This window comes from Microcaecilia unicolor, chromosome 5, assembly GCF_901765095.1.
Source record: "Microcaecilia unicolor chromosome 5, aMicUni1.1, whole genome shotgun sequence".
Lineage (NCBI taxonomy): Eukaryota > Metazoa > Chordata > Amphibia > Gymnophiona > Siphonopidae > Microcaecilia > Microcaecilia unicolor.
Genome location: NC_044035.1, coordinates 110,983,044 through 110,998,164, shown reverse-complemented (window position 1 = coordinate 110,998,164; position 15,121 = coordinate 110,983,044). Strand labels below are relative to the sequence as shown.

Sequence of the window (15,121 nt, the reverse complement as noted above, 5' to 3'; positions counted from 1 at the left end):
GACAAAATCACTTACCAGGAGGTCGGGGAAACATTTTCAATCAACTAAACCAAGATGCCATGAACCTTTCTTTAGTTGAAAGGAATCGTGAACACATCAAAGTAGTACTTGATATTGTGATATTCTGTGCCAAGCAAGAAATCCCATTACGCGGACACAGAGAGACAGAAGAAGCCTTAAATAAAGGAAACTTTTTGGAAATGTTCAAACTCCTTAGCAAATATGACGACAGTATCAAAAGTCGTCTTGAAAAACTTCCAAAGAATGCAACTCTAATGAGCCCAGATATTCAGAATGAACTGTTAGAATCTGCCACTATACTACTGTTACGCAAAATCAAATCCGAAATACATGAAACCGATAATACATACTATGCAATCCTGGGTGATGAATGCAAAGATCTCTCTAAACGTGAGCTTGTTGCAGTATGTGTCAGGTACCTACACAAAGGGATAATAAAGGAAAGGGCAGTTGGATTTCTTGATACTGCAGACATGACAGCAAATGGGATTTCTGATAAAATCATAAAAGTGATTGACGTGCTTGAACTAGATCCAGAGTTATGTGTTGGCTTCAGCTTTGATGGAGCATCTTTGATGTCTGGAAACAAAGGAGGTGTTCATGTCATTTTGAAACGCACGTTTCGGCGGGCTGTTTATGTGCACTGTAATTCTCATCGCCTCAATCTGGTTCTCTGCACAGCATCTAAAGCATGTCCCTCTGTTAGCACATTTTTTGAAATTCTGAACTCCTTGCATAGTTTTATGACAGGTACATATAGGCATGCTCGTTTTTTGGAAGTACAGAAACAACTGCATCCTGATAGACCATGTCTTGAACTTGAACGATCAACAGACACAAGATGGAGCTCAAAATCTGGCTCTGTGAAAAAATTATTGATACTTTTTGATGTTATTCTTGAAGTACTTGCTGAATTTTCAAATGCTGCTGGACAGACAAAACTAGATTCCTTATCACTTCTACAGCATATAGAGACAAAGAAATTCTTATTTCTGGCAGTTACATTTGGGAAATTATTTGAAAGCAGTGATTTTGCCACAAAAGGACTACAGAGTGCCACGTTGTCTGTTACAGATTGCATAAATCTTATAGAGTGTCTAAAAGAAACTTTTGTTCAGTTTAGGGAGAACACATCAAATGACTTTGATAAAGTTCTTAAATTAACAGAGGATCACATGGAGAAATATGATATTGAAAAGTGGGATGTTTCTTCCTCTCGAAAGACAAAGCTACCTATAAAGTTTGGTGATTCATTGTTTTTTTCCACTTTGGGTAAATCTTCTTCTGTGCAAAGCAATGAAGATTTGAGACATCTGTGGAATGAGATTATTGACTGCCAGCTAAGTGAACTGAATAATCGTTTTCAAGATGATGCTTATGGAATGATGACTGCTTCTGCTGCCTGTATGCCAACATCTGAGGCCTTTGGCCGAAGAGAGAGTCTACTGCCCCCGTCTACATTATATGGCATTACCATAGAGGAGGCTGAATTAACAGTGTTTGATCAGCATCTAAAACGCAAAGTAGTAGAAGGTATAAATTTTCCATCTTTAATTGAAGTACTAGACAGCTGCAATGTGGACATTTTCCCAAATGTCAGTGCCCTTTTAAGAGTACTTATCACTCTGCCGATGTCAACTTGCACTGTGGAATGATTGTTTTCAACTGTAAACAGGATCAAAACGGCATCAAGAGCCTCAATGCTTACCAGTCGCCTCCATAATCTGTCACTGTTATCATTTGAAAGAGAACTGTGTGATTCATTGGACTATGACAGAATTATTGATATATTCAACACCAAAAGACGGCGCCTCATTCTTTAGTGAGCATAGTTTCATTCTTTAGTGAGCATAGGTTCTCAACTTAATTTGCTACATACTATTATACAGCTTTGGAATTGTACGTTTATGCACTTACTGTTTTTATATTAAAGCACACTACACTGTTCTATTTAAATAGTTACACTTCTTGAATATATATAACCACACCTGTACTTTGTTCTTGGTTTTTATTTTAAACTGTTTGTTTTTACAAATGTCCCTAGCCTTCAGGCGAAACATGGTCATGTTGGATCATTTTCAATAAAGTATTTTTGGTTTGTTCTTCGTCTGTGATTCGTTCTGTCCTTTGATATACATTTCTTTTATAAAGCAAAGTTGAAGGATATGTGCCAAACTGGCAATTTTATTTTGTCAGCATCAGAATAGAGAGAGAAAGCAGTAGAGCCAAAGGAAGGGAAAAAGTCTTCCAAGGTTTTCTTCCTGTTTTGCTTAATCAGGCATTTACATTTGTTAAGCAAAGTATATGCCATTGCTGTGATTATACTGTTATGTGTGTTGACATATTTGCCATTATAGTAGACATATCTGATCAACTTTGATATGGCATAATGTAACTATATTTAAAACTATTGTTTTTTCCCCACATTAAGTAAGTGGTTTATGTTGATGCAGGGCAGCTGTTGGGCAGAATACTTAGAAATCCATCATCAAGTGCATTCTAAGACATTATTTTGTAGTATCCCAAGAAACATTACTCATGTCTCTCTCTCTCTCTCTCTCTCTCTCTCTCTCTCTTTATATATATATATATATATATATATATATATATATATAGTGCCCACCCATATTAGCTCTGGGCCCACCCAAAATCTCAGGTCTGGCTACGCCACTGGCATGCCCCCTAGTCCTAGTATTTTTGGAAAGCGTGAACAGATGCTTCACATCCACCTGTTCCACTCCACTCATTATTTTATATACCTCTATCAAAGCAATGAAGATTTGAGACATCTGTGGAATGAGATTATTGACTGCCAGCTAAGTGCCAGCCATCTCTTCTCCAAGCTGAAAAGCCCTAGCCTCCTTAGTCTTTCTTCATAGGGAAGTCGTCTCATCCCCGCTATCATGAGATTTGAACATGGACTTTCCATTTCCCAGTCCGCTGCACTTCTCCACTCCAGGATCAAATATCTCTTTTACTTTATCTTCAAAGAGGGAATCTCCCATACAAGGAGCATCTACCAAATTAGAATGTGCATTCTCACACAACCTGGAGGCACGCAGCCAAGTGTCTGACCGCAACTGCAAAACTGGAAATCCTGGACGAAGTCTCAAACATACTGAGGTGGTATGTGTAAGGTGAGTACTATACTCATTCACCTCTGCCAGTATGACACCAACATCTGTTTGAGACTGCAAACAAAGGCTCAGTGAGAAAAGCTAGATTTCAGGAAGACAGTATGTATGTACCTGACCATATAGATTTAATGCACTGTTATACAGACTGATAACATCGCCCCATGAAAAACTTTCCTGCCAAAGTGATCTAACATTCATAGATCTCTTTCAAGCAGAATGTTGAAGAAATTCCTGTACTCCTTGGCTTTCCTCACAGCTGTCTTAACTATGACAGATGCATGAGAGAGTTGGATCTTATTGAAACCTGGAGCTGTTTGGACTTTATACTTCATATCAAACTAGCTGAATAGTGAATGGATTCTGCCACTTATGGAATCACTGGTCCAGCAATAAGCCAGGGATAGGAACAACAACAGTTGCTTTTGGTGCCTCGATGTATTTTAAAAACCAAATACGTCCACTCTTGGCTCAACATCTTGAAGTAGAGGAAAAGGTACTTCCTTAGCCATCTTCTGAACGAACTGTGGATAAGAAATATCCTCATATAGAGATTTGTTCCAGGCCAGCAGGTCAAATGAAATTCCTGTAGAATCTTTTTCAGTACCACTGAACAAAGGTGGGCGAGTATCAGTCATCTAAAAACTTTTTGATTGAAAATCAATGGAGTCTGGAAAGGACAACAGTAGTAAATATGCTGGTCCCTGCTCCAAATCACATGTAGATTGCAAAGATTGTGAGGGAGTGAGTGGGTATAGCAGCAGGTGTCCCTAAGAACACTCCCTCACTGAGGTTGAGGCTTAGCCTCCTTACAGCAGGTGGTGCTAAGTCAGCCATGCCAAATAAATCCTAATAAATAATAATAAAGGTTGAAGCTGTTCAAGTGAGCATAGGGTCTGGCCAGGAGGATGGGGCTCAACAATGAGCAGGAAGTAAAAGCTCTCTGGCAGAACAGAACAGAGAGGTCCTAGGAAGAGAGAAGCCACCCTGTAGTGTAAGAACTCCCCTGCTGATGTGTACACTACCAGAACCTGGCTGAGGTAAGTCAAGTTTTAACTCTAGAATCCTATTCTTGAGGGCTGGCTGGAGCCAGACCTGTGTTTGTGCAATCCTGCAAGTAGCTGTATGTACTGTGGGTTTGGGACCTGTCAGCTACAGACATGGATGAAGTTTGCTTTTGAAACTGAAAAAGACCTTATTCATTATTTACTGTACCTGTGATGTAACAGGGGTCAGTATTTGTTTAATAAAGAGGGTTTGCTTTACTTTTATTGTTGTCTGGTTGTATTTTGTGAAAGCCCCCTGTTCCAATCACACTCACACTATCACAAGGATCTTGGGAAGGCCTATCCTCTTTCTGTATAAGGGTAACTCCCAGTTGAATGTAAAGGTATTTCCAAGGGCTCCTGTTGGCTGATGCTTCCTTTCAGTACCCCTTAACAAATTCAATGAATATTTTTTGCAGGAACAATAAAATTGTTACAGAGGAAGGAAGCAAAACAGATGACTTATTAGCCAATGAAACCAGCACCAGAATAGAAGTTGTCAATTGCACAGAGGTTTGAGCAGGAGATGAATAGAGCTCTTGCACTTTATGTGGGAGTTCTACACACAGGTCAGAAGTGAACTGCACTCGGGCTGCAGCTCTGTGGAAAAATCTAAGTGTTGCTTTTTAGCCTGAGGTGAGACTGTGCTGATACGATTACATTCCTCTTAGGTAGTTTCTTCCACCCATTCCTCACTCTACCTTTCAGGCTTTGGCAGATGCTCTGATGATGGCTGCACTACAGAGACCTGGCAGACTTCAGGGTCAGCCTTTCTCTGCTTAGATTCATTCAGCAATCCCCTTTGACAGCAGGAGTATGCAGATCACATTGCCAAGAGGTTGACAGTCGATCCACAGAAATTGACTTGTATGCACAAGGGTTATGGCTAGCTGCACAAAACTGACACTTTTCTGGTTTTTCTCTTGAAGGAGATCTTTTTCAGCCTTTAAATGGTCATGGAATTGCTTCAGAAAACATTCAAGTATAATGCTTGCAGTCTTCTTCAGCATGATTCAGATCCAAACAGAGAAGACATCTGGAATGAGTGTTGACGTTCTGGATTTTTCTGCTGCACTTTCGGCAAGGTCAAAACCTCAACTTTGACAACAGAAATTTTTTCCTTTCAAAGAAAACAAAAAAGAATTCATTTGTGAGCAGAAAAAGAGTGCTAAACAATTGGAATAGAGCAAAGAATTTTAAATGGAGGAAGAGTTTCAAAAAGGAAACTGAAGAGCTGAGGATATCTCTACATGTGGGATGGGCCATGCATGCTCAGAACTCTGAACTGTAGTTCTGAGCTATGGGAGAGAAGTTCTGTCCATGCACAGTCAGATGACATCACAACATGTGCTTAACTCAATCCTGCTTATCGAGTGAAAAACCCCACTACTTATGCACACCATACAAATAAGACTAGATTCAGTAAATGGCACTCAAAAATGGCGCCCCAAAAATCCGCATGGAGCACTATTCTATAAATGGTGCTCCAAGTCGGGCGCCGTTTATAGCATAGTGCTTACAGCCAATATCTGCACCAAATTTTGGGTGCAAGTTTTTATACCAACTGAAACCTAGTGTAAATCTTGGCACATAATTTAAGCGCAGATCCCTGGTATCCAGTAATACTGTGTATATCTTTAGTGAATGCCCCAAACTCACCCATGGTCATGTCCCCTTTTGAGTTGCATGTTATCATTTGACCACGGATCTTAATAGGATAGAGCTTAGCAAGATGCACACACAATCCAAATTGTTGCCAATTAACGCCAATAATTGATTGTTAGCACCCAATTATAGGCCCCAACTGGCTCATTAGCCAATTTTGTTGCACATGCATCTCAGCATAGTGCGTAATTTTCTGTATGGAAATTTACATGCCATTTATAGAATCCAGGGATTAGTGAATAGTCTTCTTAATTAATAAGTCCAACTTTTTAGAATCATTTCTACCTTAGATACAATTGCATTCTGCCTTTTATAATTTAAACACATTTTTATTTTATTATAAGACTCCTAAAAATGAAGATATAGAATGCCGAGACAGAACAAAGGTCCATTGAACCCAGCATCCTCTCTCTGACATTGGCAGACCCCAAAGAGTAGATTCATTTCTAGTTTCTCATACTCAGGAATAGGCAGAGGCTTTCCCAAATCTATCTCAATAAAATGAGGCTATTCATACCTGTTAATTTCCTTTCCTGAGTCTTGTTAGTTGAGTCTAGACTAGTAGGTTATGTCACCTTACCAGCACATGGAGGCAGAGACTCTAAATCTTCCAGTGACATCATTGATATAATGAGTGGTGTAGCCTGGAACAACTCAGTATGTCAACGTCAAAGCTGAAATTACTCAGACCAATCAGCAACCATAACAATCAGCCAGAACTACAAACCTACCATAGGAACTTTTTGCTAGAGGCCTAATCTCTTAGATATGCACATTAATATGCACAGTCAGAATTAAGAGCAAGGATACCCTTGAACAACCATCCTGAGGCCGCAGTCTTGCCTGGAGCAGTGCTGGACTGGTTTAGCAGGACTTAAGAAAAAGAAATTAACAGATACAAATAATTTCACCTTCCTTATTTTTCTCCTAGGCCAGTCCAGACAAGTGAGATGTACCAAAGTTTTACCTTCAGGGCAGGAGGAAACTAAGAACCCCTCCAATACTGCCCTGCCAAAGGAAGAATCCTCCCTGGTCAACATATTGTTCCTGTTGTAATGACAATCATGTTTACCCTCCAGACTGACCACTCTGGACTCTGCCCGGAACACCACTTGTGACCTGGAGGAATGCACGCAGAGTCCTTCCAGTACTACTTTGTGGTTGAGAATGTATGTAGACTCAATTGCTGCTTTGATCCAGAACACAATAGTAGGCAGATGCTGCTTCTCTTCTGTGAAGCCCATGGGCTGAATATCGGGCCCTTTGTTTTTCATTACCACAGCACATTGAGCTACATAGTAACATAGCAGATGACAGTAGATAAAGACCTGCACAGGCCATCCAGTCTGCCCAATAAGATAAACTCATAGTATGTGCTACAATATAATACAAATATACTTGATCTTGATCTGTCCTTGCGATTTCCAGGGCACAGACTGTAGAAATCTACCCAGCACTGGACATACTTCCCAAATACTGAAGTTGCCATCAAAGCCCACTCCATCTCATCCAGATTTGTCTAGCCATAATTAGGGCACAGACCATAGAAGTCTGCCTGGCACTGACCTTATTTCCTAAGTTTTGTTCTGCTTCCATTCTCTTTCTAGATAGAAATCCTTTGTGTTTATCCCACACATTTTTGAATTCTGTTACCATTTTTGTCTGCAGCACTTCCTGCGGGAGGGCATTCCAGGGATCCATCACCCTTTCCATGAAAAGTACTTCCTGACATACTCCTAAGTCGATCCTCTACAACCTCAATTGATGATTTTAACCTGTTTTTGTTCAAATTTTTATTTTTACACTAGATTTTGGAAAACTGAGCAAAAACGTTCAATGACTCCACAGTGACTCCAAAGTGACTCCAAAACTCCTTTTCCTAGGAGGTGACTCCAAACACGAAAACTAGCATTAGGATTATTTTTTCCCTATAGTTTGGATTATTTTTCCCTATGTGCATCACTGTGCACTTGTATATATTAACTTTCATCTGCCATTTATATGCTCAGTTCCTCCTTTTTACCATATCATTTATGTAAGTGTTAAACAGTGCTGATCCCAGTACGGATTCCTACAGCTGATATCCTCTCTTCTTTCATCTGAAAATCTATAGAGAAACACTGCTGTTTGCTGAAAGTGCCAGTGATTTTACTTAACTCAATGACAGCAAGAAATTACATCACCAACATAATTTAAAATGTGTTATTTTACTCGAATAAATGTCAAACCGTGTGATTATGCATATCCTACCATCTGCAGGATAAGTACATAAGTAATGCCACACTGGGAAAAGACCAAGGGTCCATCGAGTCCAGCATCCTGTCCACGACAGCAGCCAATCCAGGCCAAGGGCACCTTGCAAGCTTCCCAAACGTACAAACATTCTATACACGTTATTCCTGGAATTGTGGATTTTTCCCAAGTCCATTTAGTTGTGGTTTATGGACTTGTCCTTTAGGAAACAGTTTAACCGCTTTTTAAACTCTGCCAAGCTAACCGCCTTCACCATGTTCTCCGGCAACAAATTCCAGAGTTTAATTACGCGTTGGGTGAAAAAACATTTCTCCGATTTGTTTTAAATTTACTACACTGTAATTTCATCGCATGCCCCCTAGTCCTAGTATTTTTGGAAAGCGTGAACAGACGCTTCACATCCACCTGTTCCACTCCACTCATTATTTTATATACCTCTATCATGTCTCCCCTCAGCCGTCTTTCCTTTCCTGAGTCTTGTTAGTTGAGTCCAGACTAGTAGGTTATAGTCACCTTACCAGCAGATGGAGGCAGAGACTCTAAATCTTCCAGTGACATCATTGATATAATGAGTGGTGTAGCCTGGAACAACTCAGTATGTCAACGTCAAAGCTGAAATTACTCAGACCAATCAGCAACCATAACAATCAGCCAGAACTACAAACCTACCATAGGAACTTTTTGCTAGAGGCCTAATCTCTTAGATATGCACATTAATATGCACAGTCAGAATTAAGAGCAAGGATACCCTTGAACAACCATCCTGAGGCTGCAGTCTTGCCTGGAGCAGTGCTGGACTGGTTTAGCAGGACTTAAGAAAAAGAAATTAACAGATACAAATAATTTCACCTTCCTTATTATTCTCCTAGACCAGTCCAGACAAGTGAGATGTACCAAAGTTTTACCTTCAGGGCAGGAGGAAACTAAGAACCCCTCCAATACTGCCCTGCCAAAGGAAGAATCCTCCCTGGTCAACATATTGTTCCTGTAGTAATGACAATCATGTTTACCCTCCAGACTGACCACTCTGGACTCTGCCCAGAACACCACTTGTGACCTGGTGGTATACAGGTGGAATACAGAAATATAGAATCCTCGCAAACTCCATAAAGATTCACTAATAATAATTTAATTTGAGGAAAACTATTTCAGTATCTTCTCTTTTCAGTAGTCTGGAAGAACAGTGGTGATACTATTAATGCTTTCTCCCTTCCATCAGGACCCAGCGTCTCCTGTGCCTGCTGGGAACATGGGAATGAGAGAGAGAGAGATGGGATGCTACTTTTTGTATAGAGAAAAGTGATGTGGACAAGTGCAAAGTGATGCGCATTGGAAAGAATGACCCAAATTATAGCTATATAATACTCGGTTTCACATTAGGAGTCGTCAACAAGGAAAAGGATTTAGGTGTCATTGTGGACAATACATTTAAATCTTTTACTCAGTGTGCAGCAGTGGCCAAAAAAGCAAACAGAATGTTAGGAATTATTAGGAAAGGAACAGAGAATAAAACAAATATCATAATGTTTCTATATTACCGCCCTTGAGCACTGCATGCAATTCTATTCACCACTTCTCAAAAACGGTAAGTTGGAATTGAAAAAGGTACAGAAAACGGCAACCAAAGTGACCGAAAGGATAGAACAACTTTCACATGAGGAACGGCTAAAGAAGTTAGGTCTCTTCAGCTGTACAAAGACTAGGGGACACTCCGTGAAGTTACAGATTTAAAACAAATAGGAGAATTTTTTTTTCATTCAGCATATAGTTAAGCAGTTAAGCTCTGAAACTCACTGTCGGAACACGTGGTAAAAGAAGTTAATCTAGCTGGGTTTAAAAAAGGTTTGGAATCTTGCTATTTTTTGGGACTCTGCCAGGAACTTGATACCTGAACTGGCCACTGTTGGAAACAGAATACTGGGCTAGATGGACCCTTAGTTTGACCCAATTGGGCAACTCTTATGTTCTTATACTGAGCCTAGGAGAAAGAGAGAGTGTCAGAAGGTACAATATACTGATGCTGGGAAAAGGGTTGAGAGGAGATAGAGAGCAGGCAAATTAGTGTGAGGTGGAGTGAGAAGTGTTATATTAGAGCCACTGAGGCCCTCATGATCCAAAGCCCCGCGCTGTTCCAAACAGCGCTCTAAAAATAGCACTGGAACAGCGCAGGGCTTTACTGCATAGATGATCAAAGATAATGCATGCAAATCTAAGCAGCGAAATTATCTTTGATTATCATGTAGAAGTGCGGGCGAATTGTGCCGAGCATGCGCTCAGCACAATCCTCCTGCACTAGTTTGACAGGTCTGGGCTGTCAAAAGCCCAAACCTGTCAAATAGCCTGCCCCAAGGCCCGAACAACGGGGGCTGGAGGTCCAGTGGGTCTCCAGCCCCCCCCCCCAAACCCCCAGAAAACGTCGTGGCCACCGCCGCCGCCGCCAGCCAAACCCTCTCCCACCCAGTGATGGGGGTGGGGCCGCCCCCCCCCCCAAACCCCCAGAAATTGTGAAGTGGCCGCCTCCAGCCAAACGCTCTCCCACCCTCCCATCCAGCAACGGGGAAGACAGTTGTTAAATTAGGGCTGAGATTACAAAGGTAGAAAAAGTAATTCTACCTTTGGTTTAGTGATTCAAATATGTCAGCTTACAGAATGTAAATATGAAGCACAGTAAATGCATTTCTGTTTTTATTTCCCCAGTATTGCACTGCATCCAGAGGTTGGTTTCTTAGGGTTTTAAATTCACTTTTATATATCTGCATATTTCTATTCCTAATTTATGATCCCATATTCTGAATTGGTAAGGCTCTGTCCATATTCTGTTTGTGATTGAACTGATGAATTCTATTAGCATGTAGTTTCTGTGTAGGGATTTACAGAAACTGTGTATATTTTGATATATGTTCTATTTTCCCCACAGCAAGTATGTTATTCTAGGGACCAGTATAAGATTCACGATACTGCTAGGGGACAGGGTACCTAAGGGGGCAGGACTATGCGTGGAAGGAGTCCTGAATGTAAGTACCAGCATCTTCTTTTCTTAAGAAAAGCATTGGGTTTATTTGAGGACATGTTACAATAAGCTTTTTCGCTTCTAGGTTGTGCTGGCCTCAATCAATTTTCCTATCTACAGATAAAAAAGATGGTTCAGTACTGCACAAAGCCACTCAACTCCTATGAAATAGTTACTGATACAAGCAAACTAAGAACCTGTGAGTTCTGTTTTTCCTGTATTTCACACAAATCCTGCCTAGAAACAAATAATCTTTCTGCATCAGCACACCTATGCAAGACTCAGTGTTAACATAAATCAAAATCATTATCACTTACCCTGTTGCCACCACAGCAAAAGCCTTTTTTGACCGTTCATAAAAAGCAAATCTTTCCACTTTTTCTAGAATTGTCTGAAAAATAAATAGCACTGAGTCTGTATCTGTCAGTATCTACACAAAAGTCAAGAACAGAGATGTAAAATTGTTAAAATGTTTATCGGCATAGATTAGACAATGGGACATGAAGCATAAAAACAAGAATCATGAGGATCCCAGGAACTTACTACCCAGTACATCAATCTGTTTGGTTCTTTCTTTTTTTCTTTTCACCTTTTTGTACTGTTCTTATCTCAGAGGTGGCTTCAAGCATGCTTCTCAAATGGTATAAATGAGCCAGCTCCAAATTTTAGCTGCCAGAATAGGAATCAATACCTACCCTCCTGATTTGCTCCACCCCCACCTCACTACACTTCCCATACCCCAAATGAAATCAACCATTCCTATCTTCTTAACACATTATGTCCCCAGTTTCCCCAAAACACTCACCTTTCCACCTCTCTCCATATCCATTCACCCACTTCAATTCCCTAATGCACTCACCTGCCCCAATGCCTCTCTGATGCACTCACTACTCCCTCCCCCACCCCACACACACACACAATATCATGTACTCACCCATTCCCCAACTCCCCCATTCACTTACCTAATCCTGTCACCTCCCTGGTGCATTTTCTGTCCTCCATATCTGCTGATACATTCCCCCACCCACCCACCCATCATCCAAAGCACTCTCCCCGATTATTCCCTTCTGAGGTACTCAGGATTCACCCAACCACATCACCCTCTCACCTCCTTCCTGATTCACTCCCCACTCCCTTCCCCCAACCTTTCTCCCCACAGATGGCTCCCTTTATGTGTGACAACCAGCCTTTTCAGCCTCTGGGACCACCAATACTGTGATGTGCCAACCTCCACAGCATCAAGTACGCTATCACTCATTTTCCCTCTGCTCCCTCCCTTGCAGATTTGAAGATTACAGAGGCTATCCTCTCAAGACCTAGCTGATGCTGGAAGTCCCAGTAGCCATTTTATGATTGGAGTCAGCATAGGTGGCTACTCATACTGGCTGCAATCCCAAAATGGCTGCCATGACCTCCAGCGGCAATCTAGCAAGACTGCCACTGGAAGTCATGGCAGCCATTTTCACTAAGGAGATGGCATGGCCAGGAACAAGTGGGGATTGCTCTTGTCCTTCCCTACTCACCATTAGATCAACCAAGGTGGTACGGTAGGCCCGGGGAGGGGGGCTACAGGAGGTATGGGATGGGGGCATCTTATGCTCAAGAGGAAGAAGGATGTGGGAGCTCTTTTGGTTCTAGGGGCGGCAGCAGAGCAGGAGAGACACTATGGAGGGGACAGAAGAAGCAAAGAGAAGGAATGTAAGACATCACGGCGGACGGAGGGAAGGGGAGGAAGGCCAGACACCAGAAGGGGAAGGGGGAAGGCTCGAATATAAACCAAGATGCAATTTTTGATGGGTTTTTTGGGGGCTCAAAAAATATCTGTTTATATTTGAGTATATACTTGGCGATTGCCTTTATGGTACTATGTAAGCCACATTGAGCCTGCAAATAGGTGGGAAAATGTGGGATACAAATGTAACAAATAAATAAATAATCTATTTCTATAAGGCCCATTACTCCTCCATTTCTAGGAATCTAGTATCTTGGCATAAACTGATATATATAAATTACCTCATGGGCATGAAGGAGTATTTTTTCTTTGTACAACCAGTTTTTCAAGATGTTTAAAAGGTTAGTCTACAACTTCAAAGCTCTATGAGAGTTCAGGAACTGCAAACTGACTGATGGCTTGTATTTTATTCAGTGATGTTACAGCAGTTTTCGATATCAAAAGGATAATTGGTGCTCTTTCCTCTACTACTAGATATTTATGCACACCTTCCTGTCAAAGTTCATTTAATGTTTTTTTCTAATACTCATTTTCACAACAAGTTCGCAGTACGTAAAGCTATCACAATATTTTCAGCGGAGTACAAAAATAATCAAGGGAAAAAAGCCTCAGAACCCTTCTTCCACTTCTGTATTTCAGAAGAAATATGGTAGGAATAATCAGAGTTACTTCACAGACAAAAAAAAACACCTTGAAATTATTCCACTAGAATATTCCACTAGAACCAGCTTTCAGGAAAAGAACACTATCTGAATCCTCACCCCTACTCCCCGGAAACTGTGATGGAAGCTGCACAAAGAAAATAGCATCGTGGAGCCTATTTGGAACTCATGCGCATGCTCAGTCAATGTCTGCCAGTCCAACCTCCCTCTGACCTCACAAACTGCGTCAGAGTGGGCAGGACTGAAGGAGGCCTAGCATGCACTGGAGCTCCGAGGCCCCGCGCTGCCATTTTCAATCAGACCAGCATAGAAAAGGGAAGATTGGGGGGACATGCTGCATAAAGAGGCAAGATGCATAGGGAGATCGGGGGGAATCACAATGAGCATGGAGTAAGGTGAGAGGGGGGATACACTAGCACTGAGGAAGGTGGGAGGGGACATCAAAGGGGCGTGCTGGGCATAAGGAGCGTACAAGGGGACATCAGGGAACATGCTGGGCATAGAGGAAGGTGAGAAGGGACATTAGATTAGAGGGACACACTGGGCAAAGAGGATGGTGGGAAAGGGAGATCAGGGTGTCATTAGGGACATGGAGGAAGGTGGGAGGAGAGATTGAGGAGAAGGAAGATGGGAGAGGAGATCAAGGAAACATGTTGGGCACAGAGGAAGGTGGGGGCAGCATGCTGAATATGGTAGAAGGGCAGATTGGGTACAGGCTGGGCATAGAGGAATGTGGGAGAGGAAATGGGGGCTCATGCTGGGCATGGAGGAGGGTGGAAAGAGATTGGGTTGACATGCTGGGCACAGAGGAGTGAAGGTGGAAAGAAAGATTGGGAGGTGCTGGAGGGGAGGAAGGTGGAAGGAGAGATCAGAGGGAGATGTTGGAAAGGAGGGAAGGTGGAAGGAGAGATAGGGGGAGATGCTGGAGAGGAGGAAAGGTGGAACTGGAGACCAGGGGGAGATACTGCACAGGAGGGAAGGTGAAGGGAAAACCCGGGAGAGATGCTAGGCAAGAAGGAAGGGAAGACAGGAGAGATGCCTGGCATCAATGGAAAGGAAAGAGAAGAGAGGGGGAGATGTTAGAAATGGGTGGGGGAAGGAGGGAGGGCACAGGCTGGATGAAAGTGGGGAGAGAGGGAGGGCAGACACTGGATGGAAAGAAGGAAGAAAAAGAGGGCATGTGTGAGAATGCTGGCTTTGGTGACTGAAACATGTCACCAATTTGCTTGCTGAACAAGCAAAGGCCTGAGGCAGTGGACTCCTTCAGTTGGCGGGGCTTGGGCATGGTGTTGGGGGCAGAGCAGGGCGGAGGAGACCTGAGAGGAAATGTGGCACCTAGGGACGTCGTGTCCCAAAAAGGTTTGGGAACCACTGTATTATAGCATTTAAGTTTATCATTGCTCATTCACTTTTTAAATCTGCTTTTATGGCTCATCCTACAGTATTTTATAAATTTGTATTATAGCAGATTATTACATTTTAGGTCGACATCCTGTGTTTTTCTATAGCATAAATTGATATTATGTCAAGTTCCGATATGTTTAATGTATATTTATACTCACAGTATTATTCTGATTTGATATAGATAGACTAGCCGT

General features: G+C 41.9%; 1 protein-coding gene across 2 annotated transcripts in view; it reads right to left on the bottom strand.

Annotated features, from left to right (window-relative positions):
- Positions 1 to 15,121, bottom strand: part of FUOM (fucose mutarotase) — a 96,656-nt gene that overhangs the window by 13,437 nt on the left and 68,098 nt on the right. Inside the window, exon 5 of one of the 2 annotated variants that reach the window (XM_030203192.1) lies at positions 11,447 to 11,520. In XM_030203192.1, the coding sequence (XP_030059052.1) occupies positions 11,447 to 11,520 (74 nt within the window). Of the gene's footprint in view, positions 1 to 11,442; positions 11,521 to 15,121 lie in introns of those variants that run through there. The other variant, XM_030203193.1, reaches the window with a different exon arrangement.